Consider the following 15754-nt stretch of genomic DNA (forward strand, 5'->3'; position numbering starts at 1 on the left):
ATCTTGTATTCTGACAGATTTGAATGTGTCTACTGTTGTGCAGTATACCTCTTTCAACCTTTAACTGTCCGATCTTGGGATTTATCAAAACCTCCTGTTTTTTCTTTGCTAATCTGTTGCTTTTTGTCAACCTCAAGTACAGGTTCTCTAAACGTAATCCATAATAATTTCTGTGCAGACTAGTTGCTTTCTGTACCCTGTATCTTGCCATGTGCTTTGTGCCCTAACAAGAGTATCTGTTTTTATTTAATGCAAATAAAACTTGGTTTTCTTATGTAATTTTATATAAGCTTGTTTGTTGATAAAAATGCTCAAGTTGCAGCCAGTACTTTATTGTAATCTTGTCTTCTGTTTCTGAGCTTTCTTTCTTCTTGCTGTCCTCTTGTGCTTCTACTTGAGAAGTGTATTCAACATAAAACCTTGATGTCTGGAAGTGATAGAAAATCTAAGGCTGGGTTAGGTGTGACACACTGATAGCACTTCATATGGGGAGGGGGAGCAGAATTCTTGTTAACGGAAAGTCAAATCTGATGCATTTGGCTATTTTAATGCAGATTATTTAGTAGTCTCTCAGGTGCTGGCAGTCCACTTTAATATTGATGTATTGGGGGAATTAGTTTTTTAATGTGTAATTCTTTAGGGAATATGCCATATTTTATCGAGGAGCTATTTACAAGAAAAAAGGTACTGTCTATCCCTGCAGAGACGCTCCCTGTCACTTTCCTGCTAGATTCTGCTGTTTGGTGTGAAGAAGAGAATGCCTAGACTCCCCTCAAATCTTCATAGAGAGATTTGCAAGTTGTTCTAAAGACCATCTTTGGTTTCCTAAGAAGTTGGCATCTGAAATAGAACTTGGAATGCTGTTCTCAAATACGGCTAAACAGAGGAAGGAGTATATTGTTCACAGGCATAGATGGGGAGATAGCACTAACATTTGAGTCATTAAAAAAAATTAATTATACCATGAGTGATTTTTATGTAACTATATGAGCATATTCAATACAACTTTAGCAGTTACAAAAATACAGGCCAGGCCCTGGAAAACCTAATTAGGTGAGAGTGTAAGTATGCATGAGCATGTGCTTGAGTGTTGTGGTGTGTTTTTTTTCTCCTGTTAATTTTCACAGTACCGGAATGGAATAACACATAGCATCCACAGGAGAAATTTTTGTTGTCGTCGTCTTTCTAAATCTACCTATCACTGCTTTTTTAGTGCTTTACCTAGCCGACCTCTGACGAGATAATCATCATACAATGTTAAGAGGCTGACTGATACTGAAAAAGCTACATGCATTATTTGTTTTCCCCAAGTGTTTTTATCTTGCTGAATTTCCAAAGATAGTTCTCACAAAATTACAGCCAGAAGTATCATTCAGGTTTGTAAGGATCCAGTTTCCTAACAAAAGCAATCTACATTTTATTGAATTTCACAGTCTAGTAACCACCAAATCTTTGCCACTCTATTCAACTACACAAGAAACACTATCAGCAAAACAGGAAGTTGGACGTTGTGAAAGCAGTGCAGTTGTTACGGTTATCTTTCAACATGGGAGTGGTGTATATGGACACTGAAAATTAGTATTCTGGGATAGGGAAAACTTTTTTAAATTTTAGTTGCATTGTAGGTTTTATGACATACAGTGCAGGTTTGGGGAGGTGAGAGCAAGGAATTGCTCTAATCATAGTGTGTGAAGATAATTATGAGAATATACTGAACCAGAAAACGCTTCTGCTTCTCAGGATTATCTGCATTGTTCTATGAATGTTCTCCCATATGCCAGTTTCACTTTAACAAAAGCTCCTGTTCACAGTTTTTACCAAAACTTACTCGTGTTTTGCAAAGTGGGCCTATTAAACAGTTAATTCAGTGCAGCAGTGGAAGATGGGTGAAACCAGAAAACAGACTTCCAGTCCTGTAAAGCTACTTCTGAGTATTAGCGAGTGTTTGGGGAGAATACTTTATACAGTATCGTTAGCTGAAATTGCTTTCAGGAGAGACTTGGAGAGAACTTGACAAACTCAGAAACATTTTGGTATTTTAGAACTTTTAAACTGCCTAGGAGGGGGGGAAAGGCATTAAGAGAGGATACCGCGGATCATTGGTATCGTCTTTGTTATCGTTGCACTGAATGACTTCCTTTTGTCACATCATATTGGCCAGAGGTTTTTCAAGTGCCCGGTTCAAAGCAAACGCTCCCATGAGAGGACATCTGCAAAAGCCAACACTGAATGTGAGAGAGAAGAGAGAATGCATCACTGTTACTTGCTGATGTTCAGGCAGTTGGTAGAATCTGCTTGTTCTTGCTTTGTCAACGGTCTAGATTTCTGAACGAAACCAGCCCGATCTCTGTGTGGTCTGCTTAAGTACAGTCACTGCTGGCTATGCTGTGCTGAAAAAGGCGGGGAAGAGACTGTAGTCTTTTGGCTATATGCATCTTCCAGTTAGTTCTCTGGGTCCTGTCGGTGAACAAATTACTGATAAACTGATTAGAGGCATAAAGGAGGGTTAGCCATGTGTATTGGGCAGAGACCTATTGAGTAGAAGGTAAAAGAAAAGGCGTTTCTGGTGTATACGATAGGAATTTTAAATCTGCGTAGCAGAAGCTATGAAAGCTTTAGGGGTTTTAGGGGTTTAATCTAAAACCACAACTTTATTTTTTTTTAATACGTATATATCTTCATCAGTACATTATCATGGGATATCCTTAAGTAAATGGAGAGAATGCACAGTCAGTAACAATAGAAATATCTTGGGTATAGCTGTCTCCATAAGAATGAGCAACAATGCTGTGTCTATTGGAAAAACTCGTCTTGCCATGCCTCCTTTTTATATCAAGTCTTTCCATCACTGAGTTGTCATGCATAAATTTCATTATATTGCAGATCTGTTTAGCATAGTTGTTCCAATAAAGGTGATATCTGAATTGGACTCACCATAAAAATGTGATGGATTTACTTTACCAATAGTTTGCAGTAGGTGAAGGCCTCTTAGATAAATGTGTGCGTGTTTTGTTGGCTTTTTGAGCATGGTTCTGTTAAGAAGGCTGATATGGCCAGACAACATAAGAGCGTTGAAAGCCAGGTGAAAATTTTGTGAGTACCTTCTGAAGAAGTGACTGCTGAAAAGAAAGAGCAGAGGTGCATAGGATAGGGAGCATGGAGTTGAAATCTATTGGAAGGCAGGCGAAGTCTGACTTAAATGATTCAATATCTGGCAATATAGTGGAAGCCATTAATTAGTTGTAATAACTTTGTATTTGCCTGAGCTCATGAAGAGGAAGAAACTGGGTTATGATTATGCATTGAAAACAATCATGCAGATCACGTCACCCCGCTTCCAGAAAGGATGGTATGCTGTTTGTTTCCAGGTGAAAAATATTTCAGACAACCAAATATGAAAGTGTCATGAATCTTAACTGCTTATTTCAGTCTCCTTTTACAGGCAGATGGATCCTTGGAAAAAAAAATAGCTGTAAGTTGGCAGCAGAAAGCTCAACTCTCTGAAGCAGAAAGCTTGACTGTGTGGGTTTTTTGAATATCTGCGATTCTGTCTCCAAGCACAGTCAGGAAAGCTAAGGGACGGATGCCAGCAACTTTTTATCCTAGAAGGGCAGGGGCTGGGGGGCTGGGAGAACCCAAAAAAGTGTGTGGGATGTTGTAGATTTTTTTTCTTTTTCCTTGAACTGCATGATACAGAAATGAGGACTGTTAGAGCCCGGAAAGGGCTCACCTTCTAAACTGAACAAAGCAATGCAACCAGATGTTCACAAGTATTTTGAAAATGGCCGTTGCAGTCATTTTCATGCCTTGCAAATAACTGAAGGTCTGAAATGGCTACATTGAAGTGGATTTTTTCCAAGCATGTCAAACCCAAGGAGCGTTTGCAGGGGTGCTGTGACGAAGCAGTGGGTGCCGCTGTACAAGAGCTGCTTGTGAGATAGCTTTGGGTTATAAAGGACAATTCATTAATTATATAGGGACAAATCTTTTGGGAAAGAAGCATGGTAGAAGGCTTGGGGGTGACCTGAAGAAAAGAAATGCAGAAGTCGTCAGTCAGCTGAGAGGGAACTGACAATGTATATTTGTGATAAACAACATATCATTCGGTTTGTGATTGAAACTTGACATTTTCTTTAGTCAAGTAGTTGAAGTGTGATGATGCAGACACATAAGAGAACTGAACATCTTTTCCATATAAAGTAGACTCGCATAGGTAGAAAGATGGGTTTAATTTTTAATATAGCTTAAACACTTGAAAGACTTAAAAGCTTTGGAGGCCATTTGCTTGAAAACTGTTGAAGAACACTTGGAAGCATATACATCAACAGCTGTAGGTCTGACTGTCTAGGGCAGTAGAATTTGAGATACCAGAGGGCAACTGCAAAAAGGTGGAAAGAGAGTTGCTGGTCTTTTGTTACAAAAGATTAGGACTGTTCTCTGAAAAGGAGTAAGATACCCGCTAGGTACGTATCTGACCTTTTCAACAAGCAAATAAGCCAAGATGACTTCTTACACACTTGCTGCTAATGGTGGAATTTCTTTTGCTCAGAATCCTTCTGTTACCTCAAGAAATTATAGACTGTTATCCTTACTGCTGTTTTAGTTTAAAAATATATACTTGGATGGCTAAAAATATTGCTGCTTCAAAGCAAAGAAGGGATGCATCAGTTTTCATGCTTTCTTAATTCACACCTTCCCTGGTACTCCTGATGTACCCATCAAACTTTGCCTTCAGAGGGAGTTTGGTTTTAGTCAAGTGAGCAGATTTATGTGACAGTCAACCTTGGGGTGCTTCTAATGAAACTGCATGTCCCAGAAGGCTGCGAAGACAGTGGGGATGAGTGAATCCTGTCTGAAAGGGAAATACAAGATGTAAATTGGAGCCTCAAGGTTACAGTACCAGCATAAATATAGCTACAAAGCAGCGTAATAGATTCCTTTCACACAGTGACTGAAGTTCTGACAGGCATAAAGTCTGTTTTTCTTCATTCCCGTTTATATATCTTGGGATATTTTTAAGGGATGATGCTTCTGTGATTTATTTAATTTTCTTTGGAAGTTCAGTTGCATAAACCTGAGGCCTGAGTAGGACTTCATGCAGATGTGCCGTTGACACTGGAAACACCGTATAATTGACTTTCAAAATAGAGGCCCCTGGAGTGAGGGACAGTGACTTAAGGGAATGTAGGACATTATGCTCACGCAAACAGCTAAGTCAGTGTGTTCTAAGCATTTTGGATATAAAAATAGTTGCCCAAGAAAAGTTGTCCTTCTGAGGAACTTGGCTCTTAGGAGGGCCTTTTAAAGCTGTCTCTGCCATTGTGCTAGTGACGGTGACAGGCATCTGAAAACCAGGAGCTGCATGAATTACCCTGATGGGGGATCATGCTGCCACCGTGGGAATCTATTTGGTGATCACTGATCTTTGTATTTGCAAACAGAAAGAATCGTATTTTAAAGATACAGTAGTAGTTTAACTTGTGCTGGTCATTTGCTCAAAAACATGACTTTTCTTAAAGTAAAGGTACTTAACTCAAACGACTTCAGATACACACAGAATGGGATTTTACACATGTTGGACAGAAATAAGAGAATCAAGCCACGACCAGAAAGATTCCAGAACTGCAAAGATGTTTTTGACTTGATCCTAACGTGTGAAGAAAGAGTCTATGATCAAGTAGTAGAAGGTAAGGACCTTGAACTGATAAACCAAGTTAACTTTGAGTGCTTTTTTCCCCCTCTACCCTGAAGTACCTCACAAATCTGGAAACATCTCTGTCTCCTCTGGCTACTGCTGCTGGGACACCAGTGGAGACAAGAGCTTGCAGTTCATTGATGTAGACTTCAGTGACCGCTGAATACCTATTTCTAAAAGATGCTAGTGTTGGCAGCTACACAGGATGTGTATGTATAGCAGTTTTGAGGGCTGACATGAGGAAATAGCAAGCATTTGAGGAAACTCAAATACATACTTGGTTTGAAAATGCTCATGGAGCTAGAAAACCAGCAAGTTGTGTGTGATGAGCATTTTTTCACCCTGGGTTGATGGAGAAACAAAATCTAAGTTGTCTTCGTTATGTAACTTCCATTCTCTGCGGAAGACTTCCTGTGACCTACCAAGCAGTTTATCCGCAATAAATACCTGTACAGGTGGAGAAATTGTTCTTGAGCGTGGTTAACACACTGCAGATATGCTATGGCTTTGCCCTTATATGAGTCTATGCCAGAAGAATCTCTGGGGGGGATTGGGTTCTGCATGAATACGATGCAGCAAGCTTGATGTGAACTCGCTGAAAGTCATGGGGTTTCAGCCATGACTCCATTAGCGCCTGGGCTGAGAACCCTGCCTCTGCCTGGAAATGCTGAACACGGGCTTGTGTGAGGTTTAAGGTGTTGCCTTTACATTGAAAGACCAGCCAACTGTATTGGTATCATACACATAATTTAAAAGGCTGTTGCCTTGCCTTTTCACTCCTCGGTGGTCATGTGGTCCAGCAATACAGAGCACGACACATTTGGGCTTCTGCAAGCTGAGAACTAGTGTTCTGAATGTTTAAGTGAAGTGTTTTAAATGTATTCATAAATTCTGAGAGCAGCTGCCTTGGTACTTGAATGGATCTTCAGCAAGCTCAGCATTTTTTACATAGAAAGCAGCTTTCACTTTGCTTTAGGTGAGTACCCTGAGAAAGGGAGGTAGCAAGCAACCACTTGCTAATTTTCCAATGGCACATCTCTCTGACTTCATGCTGATGCCCTTCATAATTGACCAATGAAAGGAAGAAGGCTTGAGTGCTACCAAATGGCTCTAGATGTGAAAGCTGACCCTTTAAAATGGAGGCCTCAACAGGCCATTTGACAAAATGGAGTTGCAGAATGGGCTTAGGAAAGAATAACCTGTAGCTTAAAAACCGTGTGTAATAGGAAGGTTATGTTAGGCATAACGATAATACACGGGTGGATTAGTTGGAAAAGGATGTCTTATTTTTTTCTCCATTCACCTCTTGTTAATAAACAGAACACATTAAAGCTAGAATTTTCTAATGTGACTATCAGTACTTAACTTGTAGGAGTTCACCTTACACTTCAATTTTCAGAGTGTTGGATGTTCAGTGCTTTTTAAAAAAATGGGCAATTTAAACTCTCCAGGGGAGGAAGCGCAAAATCACTCTTGACTTTAGGGAGTCTTGATCTTGGTATTTAAAGACTGTCAGAGTAAGGTGAGCAGTAACTTTCCTTGACCAGGTCAAATAAACTGTCCTGACCCTTCCACAAAACTGAATTCTTGTGTTTCCAAAATCCATCTCATTTTTGAAGAGGAACTATTGTTTAAGACAGTGTTAAATAAACACTTCTCTAAAAACAAGCTTGGCGAAGGTAGAGATGGACAAAGTCTGTGTATTTTTAAAAAATCTTATGAATACTCTGTGTAAAATATGATACCATTCCACCCAAAGTTTTGTTGCTACGTGTGTTTTGTTTTCAACTAGATTTAAATTCCAGAGAGCAGGAGACATGTCAGCCAGTACATGTGATCAATGTGGACATTCAGGATAACCATGAGGAGGCAACCCTCGGTGCTTTCCTTATCTGTGAGCTCTGCCAATGTGTAAGTAGAGAAGGCTCGTTGCCTGTGGGTACCTTGGACCCAGCTGACTGCACTGGGGTTGGGGTTTGCTTAGCACTTCATAAAGGTGCTGCGTATTGCGAAAGTTGTTTAAGTAAAATTCTTGTCAAGAGACAGCAGTTTCCAAATTCTCATTATTTGTGGAGCTGTTGTGCAAACAGATGCATTGTAACTGAGTTCATGGTTTCCGAAGTGGACTCTCTGCATGTGTTCAGAACCGATGCATTGATAGCTTGCACGAAAAGCAGTATTGCAAAGCACTGCGCATAACCATTACACTTGTTGAGCCCATACTCAAAACACTCTTTATGGCAAGAATGTCCATTTCCAAAGCAGCTGTAATACGTGGGATTTAAACATCAGAGTTGCATTCTGAGTCGTGATATACTTGAAAAAATCCTACGTATTTCATAGTACCACCCTGTTGTGCGTACGATAGAGAAAACTGTTGCCTTCTGTCATCCATATTCAGGGGCTCCAGCTCTTGAAGTAAGACTGAAGTAAGCTGCACTCGAAGCAGTCAGTGTAACTGTCAAGAGAACAGAGAAAAAAGGATTTGTGTCCATTTACAGCGTGCAAGTTGATGAGTTCACCTACTCCAGTGTGGCAACAGGCTTTTTTTTTTTTTTTTTCCTTCAGCCTGTGTGATCTCTTCTGGTGTTAAATCCTTTCCAGATTCAAAAAGCCTGAGAGGGTTCAAGGACTTGAAACTTTAGCCATCTGTTCAGTGTGCTTGGAGCTATTCTGAAGCTTCCATTTGTTATCTAGTGAGGATAGATGTTGCTTACTCGACAAAGTACTAGTTAAGTGCCAGTTCAGTGGGTTGGAGAAGGAAGGATGTGCAGATAAATGGGATGCGGAATATATGTATTTGGGAACGCTGGGAATCTCAACAAAGCACCCAGTGCTGCAGTATTTGTACAACCTGCTGGTTCAGATTTCACAGTAAGCCAAAAGCATTGAATTATTACAGTTTTCTAAACTACATTGCATCCTTGGAGCCGGGTTGCTTAGTATTTTTTCTCTTCTAGATACAGCACACAGAAGACATGGAAAATGAAATAGATGAGCTGTTACAGGAATTTGAAGAGAAAAGTGGAAGGACTTTTCTTCATACTGTCTGCTTTTATTAAAGCACATCTGTCTCTTAGGCCTTAATGCAGATGAGGAAAGCATGTGTTTAAAGTTCTGATTATACTGTATTTTCCTGGAAAATGAATATTGGGTTTTTTTGTTGTTGTTGTTTAAAAACTCCTTTTCAGTGTCTTTTTTGTTTTTTGTTTTCTTTCAGGTATTCTGTCACAGGTAGGCAGAGATACTGGTTGGGGTTGTACATATGAGATGATTAAAAGTATACACAAAGGCCACCTATTTAAAAATGAAAATCAAGATTTTCTTTAAATCCTACTTTAATTATTACAAGTAGGTTTTTAATTATAAAGAGACTGTTTCTTGAATATAAGTTTATAATGTATTTTTCCAGCTTACAAATTTATTTTATTTCAGTTGTGCTTTTTTTTTATTTTAATGTGACAGAATGGCTGAACTATGTGAGGATATGAATGGAACAATGAAAAAACGAGTATCTGTATATTATTAGAGATAAAGTTGGAAGCATCCAATAAAAATTAAAAACCTGGAAGTTCGTCTGTTTCCAAAATAGAAGTTAAGTAAGTGTGGCTGCTCTGGGAGGTAAACCACAAAGTATCTGAAGTAACACAAGAATGCTCATTCATCCAGAGGGTCTTGGAGAGGGTAGTGACAGCAAGATCTTGGTAGGAATCGAAAGACCTGTCCCTTGTTCAGAGAGGCTGTGTGTTTGGGCAGCTCATAATGATTTTTGATCTTCTGTTGAACTAAAATGAACTTCTTTCTCTGCCTGAATTAGGCCACTGCCAGGAAATCTTTTGGGGTCTCAATTGCTTTTGAATTACCATGTGTGAGATTAATAAGACACTGAGGCTCTAACCGTAGCAGTCAGGGCCAGTTGTATGTATGTCTTCTATAAGGAGGATGGGGAGGAATGGCAAACTCCACCGTTGATGGAAATAGTTGAAAGTTTGGGGTTTTTTTAACCGAAATATCTTTTGAACAGAAGCATTCTACTCCCATACAGCAATAATAAACATGCTTGTCACAGTTCAAAATCCAGAAATTGCGTATGTGTATGCAAAGAGAGCAAAAGCTCAGACTTCTCTTTGTTCAAACTGATACAAGTGAAAACACTGCAAATTATTAGACATTCAAAATGTGAGTGGTAAAGTGCTGCTGCTTAGAAGGCAAGACAAGATCTTAGAAGTTATTTTGTTAAAGGAACCTGCAAACGATTTGGAGGAAATGAGGTGTGTGTGCTCTTTCATACTTGGGTATGTGAGGACAACTTTTCAAACGTTGTGTTAAAGTGAAGTAGCATGAAATGGAGTTTGAGCTTCCTGGCTTAACCTCTCTCTCATTCTGTTACTGACTTCTGACAGCTCATGTGAATCACCTGATTTTCTTTAACTTTAATCATTTTGCACATGCAGGAAGTTAGTGCTAAGTACTTTTTAGGGCAATGTTACCCATCCGTGCAGACGACTTTGGCTGTGTATGTAGTAAGTCATACGGCAATGCTACTTAGCCTCTTTCAGTGAACATGCTCAGATATATTAAGGGGCATCTCCAGTTGCAAATCTTGAAGTCTGTTGAGTCAGGCCCCCAAAAAAATCTTGTACCTCTCACTACTCCTGGAATCTGGGAGTTGGCTGTGGTTTCAACCGCCTTGTGGGAAAACTTAGACCTCTGCCACTTCAATATGTGTACTGGACAGTGTCAGAATGGGTCGTTGCACCATACTTGGGTCCCAGGAATGTTTAATATCCCTGAATTACCTGTGCTGTTTTTTCTTGTCTGTTAAAAATACTTAACGACTTTGTGGAGAATGAATGAATAGATCACAACAATTAGGGGATGGGGAGTTCAAGCAGCGGCTGTGATAAGGTTTGCAGATTGTATGTTTTCTGAGTGGCTTGTTCTGTCCCATTTTGTTTCTGGAGACTGTATTTGAAGGATTTTATTCAGCCGCCTCTGATTCTGCTCATTTGTCTGTCTGATACCATCGCTTGTTACCATGGGGATATTTACAGCCAAAGGAAAAAGATGGTTCTGTAAGGACTGAACTGCTTTAGTTGATCTCTAAAAAGACATTTCAAACAAGCATGGTACTGATTCTTTTGAGCAGAGTTTTCCTTCCCTCTACAGTATCAATACTGAAGTCTGCTCTGTGGCAAGGTGAAACTTGGAGAGTGTTTGAAAATGTTTTGTACTTTCAACTTAATTCATCCTAAACAGAGCTCTTTGTTGTTATTTCACAGAAGGCACAAAAAACTTAAACAGGATGTTTTAACCTGTGTTTTGTGTGTTAAATGGAGATTTACAGAAGTGTCCTTTCTGTTATGTAAAGATTCTTCCCATGTGTGTAATTGGCAGAGAATTCTGGTTGCTGTAGTGCTAAGTACGGATTAATTAGAGGAACTCCAATTCACTGCATCTCTTCAACTAAAATGAGAAGCCCTGGTCTAAAAACATGATACAGTATACAGGATGTTACAGATTGTTCTTTCCATCCTAAATGTTCTGTTCATAAGCAAAAGCAACACTGGGAGCTGGTCATTTGTTTATTTACCGGTGTGCGGAAGGATGCTTGCGTAGATGGATGACTGACCTGGATAGGCAGGCAAGTATTCTGAGTGATCTACAGTCCGGTTCAAAGCATTTCAGATTTCTGTGAGGGAAACTTGTTCTTCAGCTAAAACTGTTCTTGCTCTGACACATTTCTTCTCATTTAACTTACAGGTTAATGAAAATGTATGCATATGCATAGTTACTTTGTCTCCATGTGCTTCATTTCACTGAAATCCACAATGAAGCTCAATTTATACAGGGATTTTATGAGGTTCTAGTCTTGTTTGAGAAATACATATATTTATACACACACACTAAAATATATAGGTAGGTGTAAAGGAAACTCTGGCTAAACACATGGTCAAAGTTATTTTCTGTGTCAAAGAAATTTCAAGGGAAACATTGGTTTAAAAGACATCAGAAAACTAATGTATTTTTCCTTTAAGAGTGGGATGGCATATATATGATGATGGTGTGCTCTTCCCTGCCTGGTAGATATATTGATACTCCTGTTGACGACTATCAGTGCTGAAAGAGGGTCCATTTCTTTTTAAGTCCTGTAGTTGGCAGCCTTCCTGTTTAATGAAGAAAAGCGATGTTCACCTTGTGAACACAGACTGCGAGTATTCAGAATTTGGCTGTGATGGGAGATTTCTGCTGTAAGTGAGAGTTTTCGGCTATCTAGGCTGTTCTCACAGTTGCCATAAGGCCAGCAGAGGTGGCTTGAAAATGCGGGTTCCTCCCAGAGGTTGCTCCCCCTTTCTAAACGTGGTGACTGTTTTGTCAGCATTTCTCACTTTTTTGACTTTCTACAGAAGGCCATATTGATTAAAGAATAGTATCTGTTGAAGCATAAGATTTTTGCTCTCTTGCTGCCATGAAGTTGATGCTACCTCCCATGGGGGCAGATATTTGCCAAGAACTTCCTGAGGTTTCCATCTCACAACCCAGCCCTCTGCGGATCCTGTCCATAAGGCACAGAGCAGTAGTGTTCACTTCTAGTTTGCGGTCTTTTTCTTTCACACAAGTCACTTGTGATTTCGTGTCAGTTTTTTGTGTTTCTTGTCTTGCTTAAGACTTTTGTAACATTCATGAACATTCTTCTTTCTGTCAGAGACATCAGCACATCTTTCAAATAGGTGTATGTAAATAAAACTGGTGATTAAAGAGCGATGCCTTTTCTCCCCTCTGCACTGCTGGCAGATAAGATAACTTCTTATCCTTGAAGTTCTGTGCTCGTTGGCTTCCTTTGCTTGCCTGTAAGGCTCAGTGCACTCAGATAATGCAATCGGACTGCATATGGTGGAAAAGAGCATTCTTCCCCAGGTTTCAATATTGCTGGATCTGACTGCGCAAAGATCAATGATCCTAGCTAGATTTCCCTGATGTGGCAGCAATTTGTTGCTAGGCAGATTGTCCGGCTTCAACTTTCATTTTTCATACATGTAGGAGCTTGGGAGAAGGTATCAATAAAGACAAACACAAGTGCCTGTACCAGTACAGGAACTGTGAAAAGACCAGAGGAATGAAAAACAGTCAGTGGAGTACGGGGAGGGTATATGACAGCTGAGCGCGTTCTTATGCAGGAGAAAAAAATTGAAAAGGAGAGAAATGCTAGCTGTAGTTGTTGTTAGACTCTTCTATAAATTCTGGCTAGTGTGAGCGCGGCAGAATGGTAGCTGAGGTCTGTGCTCCCTTAAAGAAGAAAGGAGAGGGAGTCAGTTCCTGTGAAGGCGGCTTATGATAATATTCCTACCTGGTGCTGGGAACTAAAGGAGCTGGGTGACAGTGCCGGCTCATGCAGCAGGGCTGGGTTAAAAGAAGGGAAAAGGCAGTGGTCACTCGATCAGGGATAGGCCAAATGCCACTGAGGTCTTGTGATGCAGACTGGGGACTTGACTGCATGAGAATGGTGGTGACAGTACGACATGAATCTTGGAGCTGAATAGGAGCCATAGATGTGGATGTGTGGATACTTGCTTTCAAAAAGGAGCAGCTTGCTTCTAGCAATATTAAAGTGATTAGGAGCAAGTTTAACAAATCTGTTGTAAACTGTTGTGGTGGCAACCTGAAATTGTCTAAGCATCTGTTAGCCCCTACATTGAAAAGACAGTCTTCACTCGTAAAAGTATGATGTCACTTTGCTCAAATACAGTCAGTCCCCGATGCCTCTTTTCATTAGATGGAAGTCCCTAGAAAACTCTTCTCGGCCTTGTTTCCCTTAGACACGCAGCTGAAAGGCCGGACTGGCTGAACACCGTGCATGGCCTCAGGTTGTCCTTGGGTCTCCAGCTGCTGAGGCTGGGAGCAGCCAAGAGTTCAGCTGCTAGCACTGACCGGGACACAAGTGCTGCTGCTGCTTTGTTTCTGCAGAGCAGGTCGGCTATTTATGCGGGTGCAGGTTCGCCTCCAGCCCCATCCCTGCCGCAGCTGAGCCGAACTCGTCGTTTCCCCCACAGGCTGCTGTGAAGAGCTGCTGCTTGAAAAGCACAGTAAGTGTCTGTACCAGGGCTAAGGAGCGAAGCTAGATGTCGTGGGGTCAGGAGGATGGGAGAAGACAAGCTTTACAGGGTCCAGCCAACTCGATATGTTAAGAACGGGCCAGCAAGAGCAATGAGGAAACCCGTTTGACTGGCACGCTGCGGCGTGGCAGGTGCCGCTCGGCACTCCTGCCGACTGAAGCAGGATGAAGGGGAGAGAGCAGGAATTTCTAATATAATTCAGTGCCACGGAAGACCATTGACGGAAATGTTCGGCGTGGCAACTGGATTTCGTAAAGGCTGTGATGATTTCATGGCTGCTATCCACACTTGCAGCCCTGTGAGCCTGTCGCATTTAGCGAATCCTCTACTCCGGGCAGTGCCAGTGGGTGCACGAAAGGACCCTTGTACCACCCTGCACATGAGCACCATTTCGCCCAGGACTAGGCTGAGGTTTGTTGGCTGTCAGGCAGCTGGCTATCCTGCCCTACAGCTGAGGTAAAGGGCACTGGGCACAACCGGGACTGCGGCGTACACAGAACGAAATGGTCAGAACAGTGGTTTGGAATCCCCATCAGCCAGGACTTTTGCTCCAAAAGGACAACAAGGGAAGATGGCTCCTCCAGAGCTATGCTGAGAAACCCGGCTTATACCTGAGCCAGTGACAAAAATCTTTCCTCAGTGCCTCAAGCCCAGCAGAGAGCTGGCCCAGGCTAATTTGTGGGGATGGCTGGGAGAACAGAAACACTGGCTGATGGCCAGGCAAAACTTCAGTTACACAAAATTCCCTGTGACTTGTCTTCGAATTGGCTGTTCTTTCCTGTTAATTTATTTGGCTGTTACTTTAAAAATGCATGTTTTCTACAACTAGGGGAGTAACTAGCTGCATTCTCTGCATTACTTTTACTGAGGTTTGCATGCGGATGGTGGAAACCACCTCCTAGCTGTGGCGAAAGCAGCTCAGGGCAGAGGGCTGTTGAGGAGGGAACCCTGGTGGGTTGGGCAGGATTGTGGCAAGAGGTGCTATCCTAGCCTTGCTACTCTTTTGTATGAAGTGCCTGGCTTATAAAATGTTTCGTGTGTGGTTTAATTTAAAAAAAAAAAAAAAATCTGCAATGCACACTGTGCTCTAATTTGAGGACACCATTTAGTGATTTTAATTGTGTGACAGTATTTTGGTATTTTCGATACCCAGTAGTAGGTTAATGACTGTTCCTTGAAGAATGGAGTTTATATAACACAAGTCATTACATAAGGAGGCTGATTGTGGCCTGAGGAACAGAATGAAAACAAATATGCAAGAATGCAAAACCCAGAACAAGCAAACTCTACTTTGATGACCCTGAGAAGCCTAAAAAATAAATGATACTCAGGTTCCAGCAAGGTGAAACTAACCTTGAGGAAGGCTGAGGACTTGGAGGTGAAAGCACTGCACGACACAATCGCCACAAGCTGTGTGCTACCACTCATTTCCCACGGGGTGGCTGTAATCTCTTCTGTTCATCCAGATTGCACAGTTTACATTGAAAAGAACAACAAGCAAGCAAGCAAAAAGTTATGGGCTGGTCACTTATTTTCTTTTATTTTTCCCAGAAGCTCTTAAACATGGCCTGAGTCGGACTGACCAAATAGCATGGTGAAACAAAACCGTGGGAGAAGGTGGAGCAGGACCTTTTGCTTGGGCCTTAGACCTCAGGTTTGACGGACGGGACAAAGTTGTATGGGGTAATATTACTTTTGTCACAAAAGTGGGTGGGTCTCCCGTGTCTGCATCACTCCAGCTTTTCTTAGGGGGGCCAAGTCCAGGGGAGATACTTGGCAGGGGTGGGAATTTCTCCGGCTCTGTTGCCAGCATGCTCAAAGAAGGGCCGGGCGCCCACAGCCTTCTTCGGGTGCCCCTTCAGGCATCTTCCCCCAGATAGGGCCGGCCCGGGGCAAGGGGCTGGGGGACCCCCCAGAGAGGCCGTCGCTCTGCGGGCGGGAAGCG

At 41.5% G+C, this 15754-nt stretch overlaps 1 protein-coding gene across 1 annotated transcript in view; it reads left to right on the top strand.

The window, feature by feature from the left end:
- The window catches only part of SSU72 (SSU72 RNA polymerase II CTD phosphatase homolog (S. cerevisiae)), a gene marked incomplete at its 5' end in the record, with an annotated part of 22694 nt that extends 13443 nt beyond the window's left edge, over window positions 1-9251 (top strand). The window contains 3 exons of the mRNA XM_010284924.1: window positions 5548-5687; window positions 7488-7606; window positions 8656-9251. Of these exons, the coding sequence (XP_010283226.1) occupies window positions 5548-5687; window positions 7488-7606; window positions 8656-8757 (361 nt within the window). The remainder of the gene's footprint in view (window positions 1-5547; window positions 5688-7487; window positions 7607-8655) is intronic.
- Window positions 9252-15754: the final 6503 nt, after the last annotated feature.

Source organism: Phaethon lepturus, unplaced genomic scaffold (assembly GCF_000687285.1).
Source record: "Phaethon lepturus isolate BGI_N335 unplaced genomic scaffold, ASM68728v1 scaffold12124, whole genome shotgun sequence".
NCBI classification, from domain to species: Eukaryota; Metazoa; Chordata; class Aves; order Phaethontiformes; family Phaethontidae; genus Phaethon; species Phaethon lepturus.